The sequence below is a fragment of the Gobius niger genome (assembly GCF_951799975.1).
Source record: "Gobius niger genome assembly, chromosome: 23".
NCBI classification, from domain to species: Eukaryota; Metazoa; Chordata; class Actinopteri; order Gobiiformes; family Gobiidae; genus Gobius; species Gobius niger.
The window spans coordinates 13362086-13385233 of NC_136874.1; the positions used below are offsets into that span (position 1 = coordinate 13362086).

At 46.2% G+C, this 23148-nt stretch overlaps 3 protein-coding genes across 3 annotated transcripts; all 3 read left to right on the forward strand.

Moving 5' to 3' along the window:
• Window positions 1-278: 278 nt before the first annotated feature.
• LOC306981851 (uncharacterized protein) lies at window positions 279-3486 on the forward strand. Its single transcript, XM_079581577.1, has 3 exons — window positions 279-392; window positions 958-1216; window positions 1293-3486. The coding sequence occupies exons 2-3, from the start codon at window positions 961-963 to the stop codon at window positions 3227-3229; spliced, it is 2193 nt and encodes a 730-aa protein (XP_079437703.1). The 5' UTR covers window positions 279-392; window positions 958-960; the 3' UTR covers window positions 3230-3486.
• A 1942-nt stretch (window positions 3487-5428) lies between these two features.
• LOC306981822 (protein jagunal homolog 1-B) lies at window positions 5429-8168 on the forward strand. The gene is made up of 4 exons (XM_079581534.1): window positions 5429-5545; window positions 6580-6676; window positions 6871-6943; window positions 7762-8168. Exons 1-4 carry the CDS (start codon window positions 5434-5436, stop codon window positions 8149-8151), a joined length of 672 nt encoding a protein of 223 aa, XP_079437660.1. The 5' UTR covers window positions 5429-5433; the 3' UTR covers window positions 8152-8168.
• A 5308-nt stretch (window positions 8169-13476) lies between these two features.
• LOC306981928 (uncharacterized protein) lies at window positions 13477-14577 on the forward strand (the record flags this gene model as incomplete). Its single annotated transcript, XM_079581667.1, has 2 exons — window positions 13477-13535; window positions 14065-14577. Exon 2 carries the CDS (start codon window positions 14218-14220, stop codon window positions 14575-14577), a length of 360 nt encoding a protein of 119 aa, XP_079437793.1. The 5' UTR covers window positions 13477-13535; window positions 14065-14217.
• Window positions 14578-23148: the final 8571 nt, after the last annotated feature.

A 23148-nucleotide genomic window follows, 5' to 3' on the forward strand; every position in this document is an offset into this window, starting at 1 on the left:
TCAGCAGTGATATCCGAGCAGAAAGCCTAAAAATCAACTGGTCCAGGAGCGTCCTGGAGGCCCCAGGGATGAAAAGTAAAGGCTCACTGAAAGGTCAAATACGCGCTAATATCAACTTCCCATAAAAGTTGCATTATGAACCTTTAAGCTTCTAATTGTTGAGAAAAACCTTGCAGTGAAAAGTTCCCTCTGTGGTGTGTCAATGTAACGGTAAATAACTGTTCTGAGGGCATAAATGAACGCTGTCGTTTCCACAGGCCCACGACTGCAGATCCAGCTGGACCCTCCGCCTCGGCCCCAGTCCCACTCATGTCCGGGAGAAGACCGCGAGAAACCACCTAAAGGGTCAGGTGTTGGCCTTCACCGGTGTGCGGAGTCCGTCCTGACCCGAGGTGAGGCCCCCAGTCTGAGTGAGCGTTTATTTTTGCACCGACATGTTTAAAGGATTATGTTGTTAACTGGCCGTGTCTCCTCCGGGGCCTCCCTAATCACCGTCTGTTTGAGCAGCACGTGTTGTATATCATTCAGATCGTTTTAGACTAAACGTGTGTAAACAGAAGGAAGCGGGACAGAGGGGATCAGCTTCCGCCAAGGCTCCAGACGCTTTTCTTTCCTCTCATCCCACCACAGCCTTCTGCACCGCTGGGACGGCAGCTCGGAGGCACACTGCCCCTAGTGGTGCAGGAGTGGTTGAACTCGCAAAGACTATCACTCGTAGTTCTCTCATTCTTAGATATGATTTCTGATACGTAGGTTCCCTCCAGGACAAGGCCGTTAAAGGGTAAAGGTCAAAGGTCAAACCTGGTGTGATGTTAACCCTTTCCCGCCAACAACAAAACAACAATGATCACGGGCATCACATCCAAACACTTGTATCCAGTTCTTATATGAATGAGTTGTTGCATTCATGTGTTATGTCCTATCCTTTAATCTATCATTCCATTCTGTTGTTGACAGAAAATGGCGTCCGCAGTGGCTCCCTCTCTCTGCCCACTGCTCTCTGCTCTGAGGCTGTGTCTGCTGCAGCTGAGCCTGGTGCCCATGGTCCACAGTGGGGCGTACTACCCTCACAAACAGCCCCCCCAGGCCCTGCCCCAGTACGGCGACACCTTCCCTCAGCAGCAGTATTTAGGCAACGACATGCCCGTGCTGCCCCCACAGTTCCCTCAGCTGCCGTTCCAGAAGGGCAAAGAGCGCCCCCTGCCCGACGGCAAAGGTGAGCACACTGTCATGAGACACATCTATCCAAACATCGATCACAGAAACACATCATGACTCTTACTGTTCCACAGGTCCATCCTTCAACCCCAGAGGAGCTAAAGGCCCGCCCCCACTTGGTCCAGAGGGTGTTCGAGAGGGGCCTCAGGGGATTCCGGGCCTCCCAGGGCCTCCTGGGCCTCAGGGTCCAGTGGGTCTTCCAGGACAAGGGCTTCCAGGGCTACCAGGAACACCAGGCCCTCCTGGTCTACAGGGATACCCAGGAATTGGCAAACCTGGAATGCCCGGGCTCCCAGGGAAACCTGGGGGTTCTGGATTACCTGGACCAAAAGGTGAACTTGGTCCTAGTGGTGGTCAAGGACCCACAGGGCCTCATGGGCCTCGGGGGCTGCCAGGCCCACCTGGACTCCCAGGGGTTTCCAGAGCAGGGGGGCAGGGCTTACCAGGCCCAGCCGGAACACTCGGGGAGCCTGGACAGAAAGGCTTCCCTGGACTGCCTGGTCCTCAGGGCCCCAAGGGAGAGAGAGGGCTGGGACTTCCTGGTTTGCCAGGCTTAAAGGGTCCCAGTGGACCACCTGGGACACCTGGACAGGCGGGGCCTCCTGGAATTGGGAAACCAGGACTCAATGGGTTTCCAGGACAGCCAGGGCTCCCAGGCAAACCAGGTCCTCCAGGAGAACCAGGGGCCGCAGGACTCCCAGGTGATAGAGGCCAACCAGGATCTTCGGGAGTGCCGGGGGTTGGCAAACCAGGTAAAGACGGTCTGAGAGGTCCTCCTGGCATCCTAGGGGCCAAGGGGGAATCTGGTCACCAAGGATTACCGGGCACTCCAGGTATGCCAGGATATGGGAAAGCGGGGTTTCCAGGACCAAAGGGTCACAAAGGATACGATGGTCTTCCGGGAGCAGCGGGGGCTAAAGGAGACAAAGGGCAGCCGGGTGTTCCAGGCATGATGGGTTCTCCTGGGCTCAGTGGAAGAGCAGGTCCCCCAGGGCCAATAGGAGCTCCTGGAAGTCCTGGATTTACTGGGTTGAAAGGGGAGACTGGTGCTGCAGGTCCGAGGGGGAATCAGGGAGTGAAGGGTTCAGTGGGTCCTGCTGGGGTTCCAGGACCATCAGGTCTGACAGGGGAGGGAGGGGAGCCTGGGCTCAGAGGTTTACCAGGACCCATGGGACCCAAAGGAGACGCTGGCTTTAGGGGTGCACAGGGAGCCCCTGGTGCAGGAGGACTTCCTGGAGCACGAGGGGAAGGTGGCAGACCAGGGGATGCAGGACGTCCAGGACCTCAGGGGATCCCAGGCCTCCAGGGACAAGGGGGGCCTATCGGACCTCCGGGTCAGCATGGACAGAAAGGTGAGATGGGTCCTCCGGGAAAGCCTGGTTATCCCGGGGAGGGCAAGCCTGGCCCCTCGGGCCCAACCGGCCCCCAAGGTAATCCTGGCGCCAGTGGCGCCCCTGGACTTCCCGGCCCTGCAGGACAGCCTGGACCCCCTGGGCCTCCAGGGCCTTCATCTCCTGACTTAGGACAGGTTCTCCCAGCCACAGGGCCCTACAGTGGTCAGAAGCAAGTCTATAACAAGCCCAAGAACGGAGGAGAGCTGGGGGGTGGAGGCCTGGAGATCCCCGCCTTCACAGCCAAGCTGACCAACCCTTTCCCTCTGGTGGGAACTCCAGTGGTCTTTGACAAACTCCTGTACAGTGGGAACCAGGACTATAACCCCCAAACTGGCATTTTCACCTGCACTATCCCTGGGATCTACTACTTCTCGTACCACGTCCACTGCAAAGGAGGGAATGTGTGGGTGGCTCTGATGAAGAACAACGAGCCGGTCATGTACACCTACGATGAGGTCAGTAAAGGTCTGTTAGACCAGGCCTCAGGGAGCGCCGTGCTGCCTCTCCGACCCGGAGACACTGTGTACCTCCAGCTGCCCTCAGAGCAGGCGGCCGGGCTCTACGCTGGGCAGTATGTGCATGCCACCTTCTCCGGACACCTGCTCTACTCCATGTGAGGTACTCTGCTGAGGTACTGACCTGAGACACGCTTTCGTTTGGAGAGACTTCTTTAGGCTTAACTTTGACTCTGCCTGAATTTCATGCACTTCCACCTGGTGCGAGCACCTCCAACCAGGTACTTTGTAAAAAAGACATATCCTGCATAATTATAAATGCCTACGGCACTTGAGCCTTGATATTTTACATGTTTTAACTTGAAATCATTCCTGCAAATGAAAAGGACCGTGTATCACAAGAACTGTGTTGGTTTGCATCTTTTTGTTCATCTGCAGGCAGCAGTGGAAACAATACAAGCCACATGTTAAACAAGTTGATGAAAACTGTTTGAGTTCAGAACTGCTCAGAACGGGTCAGAATGGGTCAGAATGGGTCAGTGATGGTAAGGGCATAGGTGACCTGGGCGACTGCCTATGGCTCAATCAGCTGGAGGGGCGCACCAAATAGATCATATTTTGCTCTTTCACTTTTAAAAAGGAAAAGAAAAGTAGTGAGTGTATGGAATTATTTTGAATTATTACTTTAACATTTTGGAGCTCACTTTTACAATATTTGTCCGTGCTTTAGATGTCTGATGAAATATAAATTAATTAGGAGGTCGATTATATGATTGATTGATTTTTATTTTTATTTGGGAAAGGTGGGCTTAACCTTGCCTTGAACACCAGATGGCCTAGGACCGGCCCTGGTGATGGTTTATGGACTTGCTGAGGAGCACAGCAGTAGGAGAAGGAACAACAGGTTGAAACAGAGTTAGTGGCTGAGGTGGTACTGAGTCCGAAAAAAGTCCTCTTCAAGTTATTTACAAGTGCACTTCCAGTTACAACCATTCACCATGTACCGAATACTCCACACTAAACTGCTGCCTACATATCACATACTTGTACCTGTTACTGTTTGCTTTAGGACCGTGTCTTTCATTCGTGCCAAAACTTTGAGGACTGTAATTATGTTTTTTTATGTTTACATGAGCATCTTCTGGTCATTGTCGTTTATAATTTATTTTTTGACTACTGAAGCCTTTTTGTGCATATGTTGAAGTGTAATTTCTTTTACGCAAACATTCGATGTGACGAGACAAAGAGTGAGTTGAGGACGAACTTCACACAAATGTCAGTTTTTTGTGTAAAACTTTAAATGTGTCTTTAAGTCTTTTTCATGTTTGATACAGTTACATTTGCATCAGTGTTTCCAAAATGTGTGAATTTGTTCTGATTTATCGATTAAAAAGCCATGACGTACTAAATCTTTTGTCCAAATAAAGCCTAAATAAATACGTTGCTAAATGTTTGTCTGTGCCATGTGTACACGGTGAAAATGAAATGTTTCTACACATATTAAGTTTTGGGTTTGATGTGCATATTATTGTCCATATATGGCCCATAGGTTTCCTCTATCAGGCCCCTATAGTGTCCAGCAATGGCTTTGACAATATCAATATGTTGTTTGTGCTTTAGTGCCTTCACTAAACCACAACTTCAGATTCTCCTCCAGAGATGTAGCCTAGTATTCGATTCAGACTCATTTTCCATGTAATTTCCCCAAAACTCAACTCTAACATTTAACTGAGGACGTATTTATCAGTGCATTGCTTTTTTTTTTTTGTAGAAGTGATTGGAAGAGAGCACTATGGGTTTATAGAAAAGTATAGTGTGTGAACCTTTTCATTTGTTGGCTGTTCTATTTACTAAAGTCATTAAACAGCATAAGTATAGGTGTGCTGATTTGTTGTCAATTTTGAAATATAATGCGCGTCGGGTTAGTGTTTTGGCGTGGGACTATATTTGATGGTTTACCCCATGATATATCTAAAGAACACAGGAAGACAGGTAGTTTCTTCCACAGAGCAGCATTTCTCTATTATTATTATTATTATTATTATTATTATTATTATTATTATTATTATTTATTATTTATTATTATTATTATTATTATATATTTTTTATTAATTAATTTTTTTTTATGACTAATTATTATTTTTGTAATTATTGTTATTGTTATTGTTATTATTACTATTATTACTATTATTACTATTACTTCTTTTTTTTTTCTTCTTTTTTTTACAATATAATATAAATAGAGTAAAAGGCGCGTGCACCATGGATATGCAGTTGGTCCATGGATCCAGAAGGTGGCGGTATTGCCTCTTTACGTTGATATCCGTCCGCCGTCAGACTACCGGAAGAAGAAGACGCCTGGACCAATGAACGTGCGACACGTCACTGTCGGCAGTAATGGCGTCCTGGTGCTAGCGCTCCTCACTCTGTCCTCACTGTGCAGGTGTTTATCAGAGCAAACGTCAGCCTTATCATCACGTAAGTACATCTCTTCTGTAGTTTTATATTCAAACATGTCCGCGCGTGTCCCTGTGGACGTAAATAAGCCACTGTCCGGCCTGAGCGCGGGTCATGAGGACATCACCGCGCAGGGTCTGTTATATTAAACACACACTGGCACATTTCATTTCATTCAGGCGTCACATGAAGTTTGTTCGCCAGTTTTCTACTCACTTTTTTGCACGAAGCCAACGCTATATGAGTATATTCGAGGTAGTGCAGGCCTGGGTTTATTCCAGTCCTTTACCCTTCATAGAAAATCTAACTTGAATATCCTGATCCCATTACATTACACATGAAGTACTGCACAGTATATCACCAAATCATTGACACTTACGCCAGATGCTTGGCGTAGGTAAAGTTTTGCAATATCTGAAAGGTGCTATAGACCCTTTAACTGCTGACATCATCCGTGACATGAGCTGGAGGCAGGAAGTGATCAAGAGAAATAAGATTAAACTAAAACTAGTGATTATAAGTGTAAAGCTACAACTACATAATGTGGTCCTGTTGTGGCTTAAGGTGCCAGAACAAGAGGAACGACATTTGAGACGTTAAAATAAGGTTTATCTGATATTTCCAAAAAAACAGTTGAACAATTGTTTATCGTTACTATGACAACAGCTCCAATGGAAATAGATAGGAATCTCACTTCCTGCCCCCAGCTAAGCCCGGAATGTTTACAAACAATTAAAGGGTCTATAGGGGGCATGTTTTGTATTGATGACAACAGCATAGTCCAAAATTGTTACATACTGTACCTTTAAGTAAGTAATTCGGTTCCTTCAGTATAACGCTACATTTGAACATCAACTTGAGGTCATTCTGCTATTTCTTTAAAAACATGACTGAAACTTTAAACACACCAGTTCTTTGGGACCTATAGGCCAAGACAGGCATTTCATGTGGATTCTTCTGTAATCTCGTGTGTGTGTGTGTGTGTGTGTGTGTATAGACCCCTAATATCATTTTTGTTTTTTCATGTATGAACCCCCCCCCTCTCTCTCTCTCAGAGCCCAGCATGGCGTCTCGAGCGGGGCCCAGAGCCACAGGGACGGACGGCAGTGACTTCGAGCACCGTGAGCGGGTCGCCTCGCATTACCAGATGAGGTCAGTGGTTTGTTTGGCTTTTTATTTTGTACTGTTCCTAATTAAACTGTGTGTATTTTTATATTTGAACATGAATGAGCTTATTTGTTGGTATGGATGAACAAAAACCTGTTAAACTTTCACCTTAGAGCTCGACAAACACAAAGTCTTTTTTTCATTTGTCCTCACGGGATGTTGTTTTTGAATTCCCCCAGTGTCGCTCTGAAGTCCGAAATCCGAAAGCTCAACATCGTCCACGTGCTCGTCTGGGCCCTGATGGCGGCTCAGGTACGTCACTGACAACACGCACACACGTGTTCAGCTGGGTCAGGGCCGGGGACCGTTAGACGATACCAGTCTGGTATCGGAGAAAGGAAAGGGCAGATACTACTGGGATTGAAAACATGAAAGTATCGAACGCAGGAAACGCAAAAAAATACCAATGTATTTCTTACAGAGATAAAGGAAGTGACTTGGTTGTTTGAGCTCATATATGACTTATATTGACTTTTTTGTATTTTATTTATTTATTTATTTTCATTTTTTTTACCATTTTTTTCCTCAATGTTTGCCCAATTTTTCCCATTTAATTTTTTATTTAATTATTTTCTTATTGTTGCGCCAGAATTTTTTTCCTTCATTTTTGCTGCTAATATTTTGCCCTTTTTCCCCACATTTTTCTCTTAATTTTCCCCCATTTCTCCCCCAATTTTGATCCCTTTTTTTTTATTTTTTTACCCAAACTTTTTCCATAATTTTGCCACAATTTTGCCCCATTGTCCCCCAAATGTATTCCCAATTTTTGACCCAATTTTTAAAATTAATTTTCATCTTTTTTCCCCCTATTTATTCCCCATTTTTCACCCAACTTTTTTCATTTTTTCCCCCTTAATTTTTACCTATTTTACCCCAAATTTTTCCATAATTTTGCCACATTGTCCCCCAATGTATTCCCAACTTTTTTTCTTAATTTTCACCTATGTTTTCCCCGATTTATTCTCCATTTTTCCCCCATTTCTTTACAACTATTGTGTGGTCTAATGTTGCGTGAGTGATAACTGTGACTGACCCACACCCTGTTCTCTGTGGTCGTCCTCGTTGCCTAGGTGACGGTGAGCCAGCTGGGCCTGGTCTCTCACAAGGTGGTGGCCTCTCCGTACCAGTGGGAGTACCCGTACCTCCTCAGCATCGTGCCCACCGCCTTCAGCTTCATGGCGCTGCCGCGGAACAACATCAGCTACCTGGTGGTGTCCATGATCAGCGCGGGGCTGTTCTGCGTGGCGCCGCTGCTGTACGGCGGGATGGAGATGTTCCCCGTGGCCCAGCAGCTGTACCGCCACGGGAAGGCCTACCGCTTCATCTTCGGCTTCTCCGCCGTGTCCGTCATGTACCTGGTGATCGTCATCGCCGTCCAGGTGCACGGCTGGCAGATCTACTACAGCAAGAAGCTGCTGGACCAGTGGTTCACCAGCACGCAGGACAAGAAGAAGAAATGAGGCGCGGCCAGGGGTTCAAGTGCACGTGACGGGTTTCAAACAGTGACCAGGGCGGCAGGAGACTTCATGATTATTCCTAACTTTCCTTTTGCGTTTCTAACATCCCAGTTTGTTCACAGCGCTGTCGTATGTGCAGGTTTGTAGCTGCTAAAGTGATCAGTTTGTGTTTCCTTTCTGTAGTTTGTCAGTATAAATACATAAAAAAAACTCATTATTTATACATTTACGAATATCAAGCCGTTTGTGGGGTTTGACTTTCTACCACTTTCCTTTAACCCCTTAACTCCCACCTGACCCGAGCACATTTTCTCCAGTTCAGCTTTACCCAAATCCTGTAGGCCAGTGTATCACCTCATTTGAAAGCTAAGACCTACAAAACTAAATTGATCTTTTTCCCTCACATCATCAGATCGATTTTTTTTTTTGGGTCCATTTTTTGGTCACTTTTTCGTCAAATTATTTGCTTTTTTTTGTCAAATTCTTAGCACTTTTTCGTCCATTTTTTCTCAATTTTTGGTCAAAATTTTGTACATTTTTTGGCACTTTTTCGGCCATTTCTTTGTCACTTTTTTCACATTTCCATCATTGTTTTCGTCTCAGTTTTGTTACTATTTTCACAGCTTTTTTCCAGTCCAAAAGCTTCTGGAAAAAAGCTGAAAATAGCAACAAAACCGAGACGAAAACAATGATGGAAATGTGACAAAAAAGTGAGAAAACGTTGACAAAAAAGCGACGAAAAATGAATGAAAAAGTGGCAAAAATGTCACAAGAAATTGACGAAAAAATTGACGAAAAAATTGACCAAAAAAAAGACAAAAATGTGATGAAAATTTGACAAAAAAATTACAAAAATTGACAAAGTGACGAAAAATAGATGAAAAAGTGGCAAAAATGTCACTTAACTCCGGCGGGAGTTAAGAGGTTAAATGAACTTTGATGATTGGGAAATACCGTAATGTCCGGAGACACGAGGCACTTTGACTCGGCTTATATTCAGCTGTGCTTATTAGTCCGAACATTACGGTACTTTCATAACCTGACATGACGAGTTAAGTGACCTTTGTTATTCTTGAAAAACTCAATAAAATGTATTTGTATAACGCCTTACAACAGCCAGAAGGTGCACAAGGCGCTTTCCAGTTTAAAAATGAACTGAGTACTTCTAAAAGTAATAGTACCCACACATTTGAAGTTTTACCAATCTCGGGGTCTGTAACGTTTCATCCTCTACTACAAAGAAACCCCGTCTTTAGAAGAAACATGTGCCGAGTTTCCTCTGGTTCCACATTCTTGGTGATATGAATCGTTTCACTGCCTCATTGGAAAAGGGCAGTGAGATGTAGCTGACCTGTCGCCTAGCAACTATACTGTACCTATGGGGCTGTAGCGAGGCCTAACGCTGTACTGGAAACATGGACTTTATATAAAACCTGTCATGTGCACTTCAAAGGTCCTGTTTTGTTCTTTGTCATGTTGGGCTGTTTGTGCTTCATTAGAGGAACATCAGTGAGAGATACTTTTAAAATCAAAACACATCTCGTCTGATACATCTTTTGCAGCAGATGTGCCGTTTATTAAATCAGATGAATATAAAACTGTTCTATTAAACTTCTCTGCTTTTGTCTCGTTGTTTGTGCTTCATTAGAGGAACATGAAGTGAATAAAAACACTGGGTTTCTCTCACATCCAGACCGCACGGGGAAAGCTGTTGCGCGTTTTATCTGGTACTTACGGTAATAGCAGAAAACAACATAGGAAACACTTTTTCCTCCTCTCAGAAGAACATCTGGGGCTCGAGCATCCAGGAAAACTTTCCCCAATAATCATTAAAAAAAAAGAGAAAATTGATCATTAAGCTTTTATTGATTACGTTGAATAAAACTCATAAACTCAAACACCCGGAAGTGGAACTTGGTCGTTGAGGAAAACAGCACGAAAAAAGTTCAATACATATACAAAGTGAAAAATAAAAACACTTGGTTTCTCACACATCCAGATCGCACGGGAAAAGCTGTTGCGCGTTTTATCTGGTACTTACGGCAATAGCAGAAAACAATATAGACGTACCGTTTATTATCAGATATAAAAGTGTTCTATTAAACTTCTCTGCTTTTGTCTCTGTGTCATGTCGGGTTGTTTGTGCTTCATTAGAGGAACATGAAGTGAGAGATACTTTTAAAGAGACTTTTTGGATTATTTAAACTTCATTCCTTAGGATTTGGAGAGTTTTGAAGAGCCAGAAAGTTGCAAAAGCACTTATGAGCCTAATAGTTATATTCATCAGGGCTGTATAGACGTAAAACAGCAGAGACTTTGCAGGTGAAGCGGTGATTGGCTCTGCGGCTGAGAGACCCGCCCCCTGACCAATCAGCGTCGAGCGTCCCTCCAGAGCCGACTCTCTAACAGCGGCGGTTTGGCAGATGATCTTGTGGAGCGACCCAGCGTAAAAGAGAAACTTTTCTGCTGATCAATAAAGGTTTATTGTTGTATTTTATTTGTTTGCACTTTATTATCATGTACATTCTGTAAATAAACAATGAAAAAACTAAACACACAATATTTTTAATTACGTAAAAACTTCATTTTTGATTTTTCTTTTAAAATAAGTAAAGCACAAGTTCACTGAGCACAAATGTAAACTACCAGGCCTATAAAAGTCTGAAACTTTAAGCTTTTTTAAAAACATTTTTTCGAGCCTCACGAGTCATTTCGCAGCTTCTCCAGAGCTTGTTAGAGAGTAGGCTCGGGAGGGACGGGCTGCGCTGATCTGCCCGCAGTGTTTCTGAGCTGGAACAGCTGAGCCTGGTTTTATACAGGACATTTTCATCAAACTCATTCATGTTGTTTTGGGAACGAAATAAACTCAGTTTCTCTTGTTCAACAAGTTTAAATCTAGATTTAACTTGAGCTCATCGAGTATCATTACGATGACGTCATGAAGATTTACATCTGTACGTCACAGCCCTGATAAATAAAGCTAAAGGCTCATAATGAATAATAATAATAATAATAATAATAATAATAATAATAATAATAATAATAATAATAATAATAATAATAATAATAATAATAAGTGCTTTTGCAACTTTCTGACTCTTCAAAATTCTTCGTCGTCACAATAAGGAATAAAGTTTAAATAATCCAAAAAGTCTCTGTAAAAGTATCTCTCACTTTATTATTATTATCATGATGAAGATGAAGAACTTTTTTCGTGCTGTTTTCCTCAACGAGCTCATGCGCGTTTTATCTGGTGTTTACGGTAAATAATATAGAAAAGACTTTTCCCTCAGCGCAGCCCGTCCCTCCCGAGCCTACTCTCTAACAAGCTCTGGAGAAGCTGCGAAATGACTCGTGAGGCTCGAAAAAATGTTTTTAAAAAAGATGAAAGTTTCAGACTTTTATAGGCCTGGTAGTTTACATTTGTGCTCAGTGAACTTGTGCTTTACTTATTTTAAAAGAAAAATCAAAAATGAAGTTTTTACGTAATTAAAAATATTGTGTGTTTAGTTTTTTCATTGTTTATTTACAGAATGTACATGATAATAAAGTGCAAACAAATAAAATACAACAATAAACCTTTATTGATCAGCAGAAAAGTTTCTCTTTTACGCTGGGTCGCTCCACAAGATCATCTGCCAAACCGCCGCTGTTAGAGAGTCGGCTCTGGAGGGACGCTCGACGCTGATTGGTCAGGGGGCGGGTCTCTCAGCCGCAGAGCCAATCACACTTCACCTGCAAAGTCTCTGCTGATTTAGGCTTTGGAGAATTTTGAAGAGTCAGAACTGACCAGAACCGACTGTGGGGCTGTTTGTGCTTCATGAGAGCAGAGTTAGTCAATAAGATCCTGTGAGATATGAATGTTTATTCACACCAGATATAGTTTTATAAAACAGCTGTTGAAATAAAATAACACTAAAGGGAAATGTTTGGATCATTTGGATTTATTTTTCTCCTTAAATGTCTTTGTTTGGACACTATGTTGTTGTAGGACACTAGGGGGCGACATGCACTTTTGTTTGGCCTGGACTCCACCAATAACTTTAAAGAAGAAGAAAAGCTGTTGGTGATGTCACTTCCCTTTCCCCTGTTTAAGGACGGACGGATTGTTCAAATGCAGCTGAAGCTCTAGTTCCCAAACTGCGCAGATCTAACAGTCGACCCATGAAAGGTTAAGGAGTTTGTTGCTGGTGTTAGTGCTTAGAGGAGACAATTTGATGGTTTCAGACGCAGCCAAAGGTCTGTGAATGTTGTAGATGCGGCGCCCCCTGCTGTCCATCCCAAAGAATGAGCCTCGCAGCCGATCGGGAGCGCGGCTCTCCACGACCCGCCGGAGCATCCAGCCCAAGAACAAGCCTCTGGGTAACTATAGGCCACTCACTCACACATGTGTCGGGCTGGAAGAGTGAGTAAATGAGAGATGTTTGGCCACGATGTGCTGCTTTAATCTGACTGCAGTGGCCCAGGCAGGTCACCATCGCCTCAGGGGGGAAGTCAGATCCACTAAATCAAACCCCCAGGTTTACATGAGGCAAATCCTGTTCTAGTCAGAGTAGGCGAGCGATCCGACTTTACCTTCATCCATGTAGCCACAATGTGTTTATGATCCAAGATGGCAGGAGGTAAAGAGATAATCTAGTGTGTTTGATTTCGTGGACTGTTGCTGAATAACACTTTTGATTAAAAGGACGGGGCAAAGGCATGTCCTTGTGGTGAACTCTAAGTTGAATGTTGTGTGTCTGAGCGTGCCACATCTCCCCCTCACACTGTCTTTATTCCGATGTTCGCTCCAGACTGACTCTCACTCTGTTCTGTCTCACGCTCTGTGTTTCAAATTAAAGAGACTGTTTTGGACTGTGAAGGTGAGACTTACACTTTAAACCCTTCTCTCACCCTGCAATGGCTCGTCCCTGACCTCTGACCCATAGGGCGCTCTGCATGTCTGTCTTGCTCCCCCTCGGACCCCCTGTCCCCCTTCCCGCCCCCTCTCCCTGCCTCTACTCTCCATCCTGTGTTATCCAGGTGCCCAGTGTCCCGGTTGTCCCGTGTGTGTGTGTCCGTGTGTGTGTCTGTGTGTGTGTGTGTGTGTGTGTGTGTGTGTGTGTGTGTGTGTGTGTGTGTGTGTGTGTGTGTGTGTGTGTGTGTGTGTGTGTGTGTGTGTGTGTGTGTGTGTGTGTGTGTGTGTGTGTGTGTCCACAGCGCATGGAGACCAAAAGAGGTCAGTCACCTTCACTGAGACCCAAGGGCCGCAGGCACCACCTGGGGCCCCCAAGCCCACGCCGGACCCCACCCTCGAGGCACGCAAGTCCAGTCCGGCTTCTGCCACTCTGGAGGTTCCCTCCTCATCCACGGTCACCGCTGACCTGCACACGCCCGGCCCCGCACAGGTCAGGACAACACTAACGTCCAGTTTAGCCCCAACTGAAACCCAGGCATTTCAGACCAGCTTTAATGTCACCTCTGACATGCTCAGGTGTGAGTTCTCAGCACTAGGAGGTGTTTCAGAAAGTACTATCGGTCCGTTCCTTCTGATGTGGCTCCTAAAAACAGCTGAACTGGGCCGTGATCACCTGTGAGTGAGGGAGGTTCAAACATGTCAGAAGATCAATTACAGAAAGTTCCATTTATCATGAGGCGAACAGGAAAACAAACAACCCACTGAGAACCGACCAGTTAAGAACCTCTGCACCTTGGCCCATGTCAGAACCAAAGAACTAACCTGATCACCTGTGTTCCACCTGTGTTCCACCTTTGTTCCACCTGTGTTCCACCCGTGTTCCACCCGTGTTCCCCCCGTGTTCCACCTGTGTTCCCCCCGTGTTCCACCCGTGTTCCACCTGTGTTCCCCCCGTGTTCCACCTGTGTTCCACCTGTGCTCCACCCGTCCCCTAATGTTCCTTTGTTTGGTGCACACAGGTCCCGACCATCAGCAGTAAAGAGAAGAGAGAGCAGTGGGGCCTCCGCAGCAGCCTGCCCCCCCCTCCCTCCATCTCCCGTCCCTCCACGCCCACCCCTCCGCCCTGCACCTGCTCGCCCCTCCCTCTGAACCGCACCTGTTCGCCCTTCCCCATGTCCCGCACCTCCTCTCCGCTCCCCTTCTCCCGCACCTCCTCCCCCCTCCCTCCCCCGCTGCCGGTCCTGAGCGCCGCTCCCGCCCCGGGCCCCCCTCCGCCGCCGCCCCTGCCCGCCTCGGCCCCCCCGCTGCTGCCTGCCCTCGGACCGGCCCGCAGCGTCCGGGAGAGCCCCGGAGACGAGGACACGGCGGCCCTGCTGCCCCGCTCCCACACCCTGCTGCACCTGAGCGAGGAGGGCACGGAGAACCCCCTCCTCGCCCCGCTGCTGTCCTTCGCCTCCCCCCGGAGGTCTCCACGCCGGCTCCCCCTGCCCCTGTCCCCTGTGGACCTGGACCTGGACCAGTCCCATGTTTGAGCTTCTACAATGGAGAGTGAAGCTGGACGTCCCGTGCCGACGTCTCGTGCCGACAGGGCTCCAGGTCTGGCCTGGTCCGCCCGGTTCTTTCACAGGGTTCTCTTTGTGTTCTGTGTCTGCGCCGTTACCGTCGTCTATGTGAGAAGATCCAATGATGTGAAATGAGATGAACCGTTTATTATATCAGATTAATATAAAACTGTTCTATTAAACTTCTCTGCTTTTGTCTCTTTGTCTCATTCGCTTGTGTTTGTGTCGCATCTTTAAGTCAAAAATCATGAGGTTTGTCAGAAAGAACAAAGGTTTGGATCATGAACACTTTTCTTTAGTTTGATCTGTAATTAAATAAACACTTGTATTTTACTCCATTCACCCGGAGGAGGATGAGCAGCTCCTCACTGACCCCATGTGGTCGCTCATGAAACAACAACACTGAGATCAGCGTCAGTTCGGGGTGTTTGTTTTTCATAAGGCGCATTGAGTTGCCTTGTGTACGAAATGTGCGGCATAAATAAAGTTGCCTTGACATGAGAGTAACATCAATTGAGAGATACTGAAAAAAAAAAACACCTAAAAACAAAGCCTAAAACAGCAGAGACTTTGCAGGTGAAGCGATGATTGGCTCTGCGGCTGAGAGACCCGCCCCCTGACCAATCAGCGTCGAGCGTCCCTCCAGAGCCGACTCTCTAACAGCGGCGGTTTGGCAGATGATCTTGTGGAGCGACCCAGCGTAAAAGAGAAACTTTTCTGCTGATCAATAAAGGTTTATTGTTGTATTTTATTTGTTTGCACTTTATTATCATGTACATTCTGTAAATAAACAATGGAAAAACTAAACAGACAATATTTTTAATTACGTAAAAACTTCATTTTTGATTTTTCTTTTAAAATAAGTAAAGCACAAGTTCACTGAGCACAAATGTAAACTACCAGGCCTATAAAAGTCTGAAACTTTCACCTTTTTTAAAAACATTTTTTCGAGTCTCACGAGTCATTTCGCAGCTTCTCCAGAGCTTGTTAGAGAGTAGGCTCGGGAGGGACGGGCTGCGCTGATCTGCCCGCAGTGTTTCTGAGCTGGAACAGCTGAGCCTGGTTTTATACAGGACATTTTCATCAAACTCATTCATGTTGTTTTGGGAACGAAATAAACTCAGTTTCTCTTGTTCAACAAGTTTAAGTCTAGATTAAACTTGAGCTCACCGAGTATCATTACGATGACGTCATGAAGATTTACGTCTATACGTCACAGCCCTGAGAAATAGAACTATAGGCTCATAATAATAATAATAATAATAATAATAATAATAATAATAATAATAATAAGTGCTTTTGCAACTTTCTGACTCTTCAAAATTCTTCGTCGTCACAATAAGGAATAAAGTTTAAATAATCCAAAAAGTCTCTGTAAAAGTATCTCTCACTTTATTATTATTATCATGATGAAGATGAAGAACTTTTTTCGTGCTGTTTTCCTCAACGAGCTCTTGCGCGTTTTATCTGGTGTTTACGGTAAATAATATAGAAAAGACTTTTCCCTCAGCGCAGCCCGTCCCTCCCGAGCCTACTCTCTAACAAGCTCTGGAGAAGCTGCAAAATGACTCGTGAGGCTCGAAAAAATGTTTTTAAAAAAGGTTAAAGTTTCAGACTTTTATAGGCCTGGTAGTTTACATTTGTGCTCAGTGAACTTGTGCTTTACTTATTTTAAAAGAAAAATCAAAAATGAAGTTTTTACGTAATTAAAAATATTGTCTGTTTAGTTTTTTCATTGTTTATTTACTGAATGTACATGATAATAAAGTGCAAACAAATAAAATACAACAATAAACCTTTATTGATCAGCAGAAAAGTTTCTCTTTTACGCTGGGTCGCTCCACAAGATCATCTGCCAAACCGCCGCTGTTAGAGAGTCGGCTCTGGAGGGACGCTCGACGCTGATTGGTCAGGGGGCGGGTCTCTCAGCCGCAGAGCCAATCACCGCTTCACCTGCAAAGTCTCTGCTGATTTAGGCTTTGTTTTTAGGTGTTTTTTTTTTCCAGTATCTCTCAATTGATGTTACTCTCATGTCAAGGCAACTTTATTTATACCGCACATTTCGTGCACAAGGCAACTCAATGCGCCTTATGAAAAACAAACACCCCGAACTGACGCTGATCTCAGTGTTGTTGTTTCCTGAGCGACCACATGGGGTCAGTGAGGAGCTGCTCATCCTCCTCCGGGTGAATGGAGTAAAATACAAGTGTTTATTTAATTACAGATCAAACTAAAGAAAAGTGTTCATGATCCAAACCTTTGTTCTTTCTGACAAACCTCATGATTTTTGACTTAAAGATGCGACACAAACACAAGCGAATGAGACAAAGAGACAAAAGCAGAGAAGTTTAATAGAACAGTTTTATATTAATCTGATATAATAAACGGTTCATCTCATTTTACATCAGTGGATCTTCTCACATAGACGACGGTAACGGCGCAGACACAGAACACAAAGAGAACCCTGTGAAAGAACCGGGCGGACCAGGCCAGACCTGGCGCCCTGTCGGCACGAGAGGGCGCCAGGTCTGACCCTGTATCCATGAGCTGACGGGAAAACCTCACATTAGAAGCAGAAGTGAATGAGTGAATCAGCAAAGGCCGTGATGAGTTATTATGGGGTTTGTTCATATTCACAGGATGATGAGTCACTAAACTCACCTCCTGTGTTTGCTCATTTAGCGCCAACTGGAGACAAACTCTTTCTTTTTCTTCCACGTCCGGCTCGAGAACAACACGTGATACAAATAAACAAATCTGTCCCGGGCTGGTTTGACTTCCTGATCCTGTTCCAGACTGATCCTCTGTGTGAAACATATGGGGGGGGCATCACTCTGGTCTCACCAGGCTGTACCAGGGGGTAGAAGAGCTCAAACGTGGGACTGGTCCAGGTCCAGGTCCACAGGGGACAGGGGCAGGGGGAGCCGGCGTGGAGACCTCCGGGGGGAGGCGAAGGACAGCAGCGGGGCGAGGAGGGGGTTCTCCGTGCCCTCCTCGCTCAGGTGCAGCAGGGTGTCGGAGCGGGGCAGCAGGGCCGCCGTGTCCTCGTCTCCGGGGCTCTCCCGGACGCCGCGGGCCGGTCTGAGGGCAGGCAGAGGCGGGGGGGCCGAGGCGGGCAGGGGCGGCGGCGAAGGGGGGCCCGGGGCGGGAGCGGCGCTCAGGACCGGCAGCGGGGGAGAGAGGGGGGAGGAGGTGCGGGAGAAGGGGAGCGGAGAGGAGGTGCGGGACAGGGGGAAGGGCGAACAGGTGCGGTTCAGAGGGAGGGGCGAGCAGGTGCGGGGAGGGGGGAGGGGCGAGCAGGTGCGGGGCGGAGGGGTGGGCGTGGTGGGACGGGAGATGGAGGGAGGGGGGGGCAGGCTGCTCCGGAGGCCCCACTGCTCTCTCTTCTCTTTACTGCTGATGGTCGGGACCTGTGTGCACCAAACAAAGGAACATTAGGGGACGAGTGGAACACAGGTGGAACACGGGTGGAACATGGGGGGAACACGGGTGGAACACGGGTGGAACACGGGTGGAACACAGGTGGAACACAGGGGGAACACGGGTGGAACACGGGTGGAACACAGGGGGAACACAGGTGGAACACAGGTGGAACACAGGGGGAACACGGGTGGAACACGGGTGGAACACAGGTGGAACACGGGTGGAACACGGGTGGAACACGGGTGGAACACAGGTGGAACACAGGGGGAACACGGGTGGAACACGGGTGGAACACAGGTGGAACACGGGTGGAACACGGGTGGAACACGGGTGGAACAGAGGTGATCAGGTTAGTTCTTTGGTTCTGACATGGGCCAAGGTGCAGAGGTTCTTAACTGGTCGGTTCTCAGTGGGTTGTTTTTTTTCCTGTTCGCCTCATGATAAATGGAACTTTCTGTAATTGATCTTCTGACATGTTTGAACCTCCCTCACTCACAGGTCACGGCCCAGTTCAGCTGTTTTTCAGGAGCCACATCAGAAGGAACGAACCGATAGTACTTTCTGAAACACCTCCTAGTGCTGAGAACTCACACCTGACCATGTCAGAGGTGACATTAAAGCTCGTCTGAAATGCCTGGGTTTCAGTTGGTGCTAAACTGGACGTTAGTGTCGTCCTGACCTGTGCGGGGCCGGGCGTGTGCAGGTCAGCGGTGACCGTGGATGAGGAGGGAACCTCCAGAGTGGCAGAGGCCGGACTCGACTTGCGTGCCTCGACGGTGGGGTCCGCCGTGGGCTTGGGGGCCCCAGGTGATGCCTGCGGCCCTTGGGTCTCAGTGAAGGTGACTGACCTCTTTTGGTCTCCATGCGCTGTGGACACACACACACACACACACACACACAGACACACACACACACACACAGACACACACACACACACACACACACACACACACACACACACACACACACACACACACACACACACACACACACACACACACACACACACACACACACACACACACACACACACACACACACACACACACACACACACACACGACACTGGGCACCTGGCTAACACATGATGGAGAGTAGAGGCAGGGAGAGGGGGCGGGAAGGGGGACAGGGGGTCCGAGGGGGAGCAAGACAGACATGCAGAGCGCCCTATGGGTCAGAGGTCAGGGACGAGCCATTGCAGGGTGAGAGAAGGGTTTAAAGTGTAAGTCTCACCTTCACAGTCCAAAACAGTCTCTTTAATTTGAAACACAGAGCGTGAGACAGAACAGAGTGAGAGTCAGTCTGGAGCGAACATCGGAATAAAGACAGTGTGAGGGGGAGACGTGGCACGCTCAGACACACAACATTCAACTTAGAGTTCACCACAAGGACATGCCTTTGCCCCGTCCTTTTATCAGCAACAGTCCACTAAATCAAACACACTAGATTATCTCTTTACCTCCTGCCATCTTGGATCTTAAACACATTGCCATTCACCGTGGCTACATGGATGAAGGTAAAGTCGGATCGCTCGCCTACTCTGACTAGAACAGGATTTGCCTCATGTAAACCTGGGGGTTTGATTTAGTGGATCTGACTTCCCCCCTGAGGCGATGGTGACCTGCCTGGGCCACTGCAGTCAGATTAAAGCAGCACATCGTGGCCAAACATCTCTCATTTACTCTTCCAGCCCGACACATGTGTGAGTGAGTGGCCTATAGTTACCCAGAGGCTTGTTCTTGGGCTGGATGCTCCGGCGCGTCGTGGAGAGCCGCGCTCCCGATCGGCTGCCAGGCTCATTCTTTGGGATGGACAGCAGGGGGCGCCGCATCTACAACATTCACAGATCTTTGGCTGCGTCTGAAACCATCAAATTGTCTCCTCTAAGCACTAACACCAGCAACAAACTCCTTAACCTTTCATGGGTCGACTGTTAGATCTGTGCAGTTTGGGAACTAGAGCTTCAGCAGCATTTGAACAATCCGTCCGTCCTTAAACAGGGGAAAGGGAAGTGACATCATCAACAGCTTTTCTTCTTCTTTAAAGTTATTGGTGGAGTGCAGGCCAAACAAAAGTGCATGTCGCCCCCTAGTGTCCAACAACAACATAGTGTCCAAACAAAGACATTTAAGGAGAAAAATAAATCCAAAATCAATCATTTCCCTTTAGTGTTATTTTATTTCAACAGCTGTTTTATAAAACTATATCTGGTGTGAATAAACATTCATATCTCACAGGATCTTATTGACTAACTCTGCTCTCATGAAGCACAAACAGCCCCACAGTCGGTTCTGGTCAGTTCTGGCGTTTCAAAATTCTCCAAAGCCTAAAACAGCAGACTTTGCAGGTGAAGCGGTGATTGGCTCTGCGGCTGAGAGACCCGCCCCCTGACCAATCAGCGTCGAGCGTCCCTCCAGAGCCGACTCTCTAACAGCGGCGGTTTGGCAGATGATCTTGTGGAGCGACCCAGCGTAAAAGAGAAACTTTTCTGCTGATCAATAAAGGTTTATTGTTGTATTTTATTTGTTTGCACTTTATTATCATGTACATTCTGTAAATAAACAATGAAAAAACTAAACACACAATATTTTTAATTACGTAAAAACTTCATTTTTGATTTTTCTTTTAAAATAAGTAAAGCACAAGTTCACTGAGCACAAATGTAAACTACCAGGCCTATAAAAGTCTGAAACTTTCAGCTTTTTTAAAAACATTTTTTCGAGTCTCACGGGTCATTTCGCAGCTTCTCCAGAGCTTGTTAGAGAGTAGGCTCGGGAGGGACGGGCTGCGCTGATCTGCCCGCAGTGTTTCTGAGCTGGAACAGCTGAGCCTGGTTTTATACAGGACATTTTCATCAAACTCATTCGTGTTGTTTTGGGAACGAAATAAACTCAGTTCAACAAGTTTTAGTCTAGATTAAACTAAACATCTCCATGATTCACTTGAGCTCAGCGAGTATCATTACGATGACGTCATGAAGATTTACGTCTATACGTCACAGCCCTGAGAAATATAACTATAGGCTCATAATGAATAACAATAATAATAATAATAATAATAATAATAATAATAATAATAATAATAATAATAATAATAATAAGTGCTTTTGCAACTTTCTGACTCTTCAAAATTCTTCGTCGTCACAATAAGGAATAAAGTTTAAATAATCCAAAAAGTATCTCTCACTTTATTATTATTATCATGATGAAGATGAAGAACTTTTTTCGTGCTGTTTTCCTCAACGAGCTCTTGCGCGTTTTATCTGGTATTTACGGTAAATAATATAGAAAAGACTTTTCCCTCAGCGCAGCCCGTCCCTCCCGAGCCTACTCTCTAACAAGCTCTGGAGAAGCTGCGAAATGACCCGTGAGGCTCGAAAAAATGTTTTTAAAAAAGATGAAAGTTTCAGACTTTTATAGGCCTGGTAGTTTACATTTGTGCTCAGTGAACTTGTGCTTTACTTATTTTAAAAGAAAAATCAAAAATGAAGTTTTTACGTAATTAAAAATATTGTCTGTTTAGTTTTTTCATTGTTTATTTACAGAATGTACATGATAATAAAGTGCAAACAAATAAAATACAACAATAAACCTTTATTGATCAGCAGAAAAGTTTCTCTTTTACGCTGGGTCGCTCCACAAGATCATCTGCCAAACCGCCGCTGTTAGAGAGTCGGCTCTGGAGGGACGCTCGACGCTGATTGGTCAGGGGGCGGGTCTCTCAGCCGCAGAGCCAATCACACTTCACCTGCAAAGTCTCTGCTGTTTTAGGCTTTGTTTTTAGTTTTAGTTTTTTTCAGTATCTCTCAATTGATGTTACTCTTATGTCAAGGCAACTTTATTTATGCCGCACATTTCGAACACAAGGCAACTCAATGCGCCTTATGAAAAACAAACACCCCGAACTGACGCTGATCTCAGTGTTGTTGTTTCCTGAGCGACCACATGGGGTCAGTGAGGAGCTGCTCATCCTCCTCCGGGTGAATGGAGTAAAATAAAGCGTTTATTTAATTACAAATCAAACTAAAGAAAAGTGTTCATGATCCAAACCTTTGTTCTTTCTGACAAACCTCATGATTTTTGACTTAAAAGATGCGACACAAACACAAGCGAATGAGACAAAGAGACAAAAGCAGAAGTTTAATAGAACAGTTTTATATTAATCTGATATAATAAACGGTTCATCTCATTTTACATCAGTGGATCTTCTCACATAGACGACGGTAACGGCGCAGACACAGAACACAAAGAGAACCCTGTGAAAGAACCGGGCGGACCAGGCCAGACCTGGAGCCCTGTCGGCACGAGAGGGCGCCAGGTCTGACCCTGTTTGGATGAACCGACGGGAAAACCTCACATTAGAAGCAGAAGTGAATCAGTGAATCAGTGAATCAGTGAAGGCCGTGATGAGTTATTATGGGGTTTGTTCATATTCACAGGATGATGAGTTATTATGGGGTTTGTTCATATTCACAGGATGATGAGTTATTATGGGGTTTGTTCATATTCACAGGATGATGAGTTATTATGGGGTTTGTTCATATTCACAGGATGATGAGTTATTATGGGGTTTGTTCATATTCACAGGATGATGAGTTATTATGGGTTTGTGTTCATATTCACAGGATGATGAGTTATTATGGGGTTTGTTCATATTCACAGGATGATGAGTCCCTAAACTCACCTCCTGTGTTTGCTCATTTAGCGCTGTTTGGAGACAAACTCTTTCTCTTTCTTCCACGTCCGGCTCGAGAACAACACGTGATACAAATAAACAAATCTGTCTCGGGCTAGTTTGAGTTCCTGATCCTGTTCCAGACTGATCCTCTGTGTGAAACATATGGGGGGGGCATCACTCTGGTCTCACCAGGCTGTACCAGGGGGTAGAAGAGCTCAAACGTGGGACTCGTCCAGGTCCAGGTCCACAGGGGGCAGGGGCAGGGGGAGCCGGCGTGGAGACCTCCGGGGGGAGGCGAAGGACAGCAGCGGGGCGAGGAGGGGGTTCTCCGTGCCCTCCTCGCTCAGGTGCAGCAGGGTGTGGGAGCGGGGCAGCAGGGCCGCCGTGTCCTCGTCTCCGGGGCTCTCCCGGACGCCGAGGGCCGGTCCGAGGGCAGGCAGC